The sequence below is a fragment of the Aplysia californica genome, unplaced genomic scaffold, assembly GCF_000002075.1.
Source record: "Aplysia californica isolate F4 #8 unplaced genomic scaffold, AplCal3.0 scaffold00585, whole genome shotgun sequence".
Lineage (NCBI taxonomy): Eukaryota > Metazoa > Mollusca > Gastropoda > Aplysiida > Aplysiidae > Aplysia > Aplysia californica.
In genome coordinates, this window is record NW_004797855.1 from 311,281 (window position 1) to 313,292 (window position 2,012).

The 2,012-nt window shown below is 42.0% G+C and overlaps 1 protein-coding gene across 1 annotated transcript in view; it reads right to left on the reverse strand.

The window, feature by feature from the left end:
* LOC101847901 overlaps positions 1-2,012 on the reverse strand; it is a gene marked incomplete in the record, with an annotated part of 46,908 nt that overhangs the window by 42,848 nt on the left and 2,048 nt on the right. The window contains 1 exon segment of the mRNA XM_005107211.3: positions 154-443. Coding sequence (XP_005107268.2) covers positions 154-414 — 261 coding nt within the window.

The window sequence follows — 2,012 nt, forward strand, 5'->3', positions numbered from 1 at the left end:
CCCCCCCCTCTCTCTCTATCTCTCTCTCTCTCTCTCTCTCTCTCTCTCTCTCTCTCTCTCTCTCTCTTATAAACACACACACACACACACACGCACGCAATTGCAAAAAACAAATAAGCAAACAAGCAAACAAACAAACAAACACCAGCTCACCTGCCAGATTCCCCCGTGGTAGCCTGCCCTGTACGTGTTGGGGTTCAACCCGTTGCTAGAGCTTACATAAGCCAGCCTCCTCAGGAAGAGATAGTCGTTCTGGAAGACACAGGACTCTCGAATGAGCAACACCGTCGCCCTCACAACCGATTCCCCGGAACTTCCGGGTGCCCGGGTCAGATCCGTGCCAGCGTTTTGGCATGTCACCATGGAAACACAGCTCAGCAGCAACAGGAGGCCAAATGATATGCGTGTCGTCATTTTTGTCAAATGTATCGTCAGCTGTGATTCTGTTGTGGTAAGACACGAAGAAAGGAAGGAAAGAGTGAATTGTGATTATGGCTGATTGTTTTTCTAGAGGTCCAGATACTTTGAAAATGTTGTGACCGTGGCTCGGTAGAAGATCGGAAACATCCGAGGAAAGTGAAAAAAGACGTCAGAAGTCGCTTATGGTGATAGACAAACAATAATGTTGACAAAATGTTCATGACTTGTACATGTATTCAATATGTCTCCCTAATTTAATGCAGGTGAAGGTTTTTTGGGGTCAGTAGGTACATTCATGCAATGGGTCGAAAAAGGGTAATAGTAATAGAACAGATTTAATAGGGCAGAGAGAAATCTGAACGAAGCTCAGTTTGGATTTCAAATGGGAAGAGCATGAATCGATGCTGTATTCGCATTTGACAACCATACATGTAAACCATTGAACACAACAACGAATCCGACATGTCGTTATAAACCATGAGAAGGCTTTTGACAGAGTAAACCATACAAAACTCTGGAAGATATTCGAGAAGTATGACGTCAGAGGACAATTCTCAGATAATGTCAGAGCTCTGTATACCAACAACAGAAGCTCAGTAAGAACGAAGGAAGGCAATACAGACTGGTTCAAAGTAAGATCTGGGGTACGACAGGGATACGTTTTATCTCCCCTCTTGTTTATTATATATTAATTATGTGGACACAATAACACAAGACAAACCAAAGCCCAGAAAGCCTAAATTTTAATTAACTTCTATGCAAAGACGACCAATGTCTTATTCATCCAAACCAACAAACCTCCAATATCATACTACTGAACTGAACAACAGCTGCAAGAAATCTAACATAAAAAATAAGCTCATCAAAAACAAAAGTTATGAAAGTGAGCCAAAACCATAGTCCCCTGAACATCCATATCAATAGTAAACTACTGAAACAGATGAAGGAGTTTTCATATCTTGGCAGCACTTTTTCTGAAAACGTTTCCATAGACAGAGAAATAGAAATGCGAACTCAAAAAGCCAACGCTGTCACCTGTCAGCTCACTTCAAATCAAACATCTCCATGGACACAAAGAGACAGTTTATCACTTACATATTCATACCAACATTATGCTGCTAGTGCCAGACCTGAACATTAAGTAAAACACATAGAATCTAAAAGAAAAATCTCTGAAGGCGAAATTAAATGTATCCGCAAAACCCTTAACATCACAAGACGAAACAGGCAGAGAAATGAAAAAGTATGAGCAGCTATTGGTACTGAGTCCTACCTGCATTTAATAGAAAGACATAGAATACAACGGTTCAGCCCCCTGTTACGAATGTTACCTAGCCAGCCAGCCCCGAGAGCCTATAACACCAAGTACTCAGGCTACAAAGGAAGAGGAAGGCCACGCAAAAGGTGGGCTGAGGGTGTCAAGTAAACCCTGAAAAATCACAATATCCAGACTGAATGAGCTGCAGAGCTGGCCTACCATAGAAAAATGCATCTCCCCAGGACGATTAATGGCAACAGAGAATGAAAAAGTAAAAGTAAGTAAGTGATGTATAGTAGGGGATCCAAACTCATGTCCAATAGAGCCCCCCCCC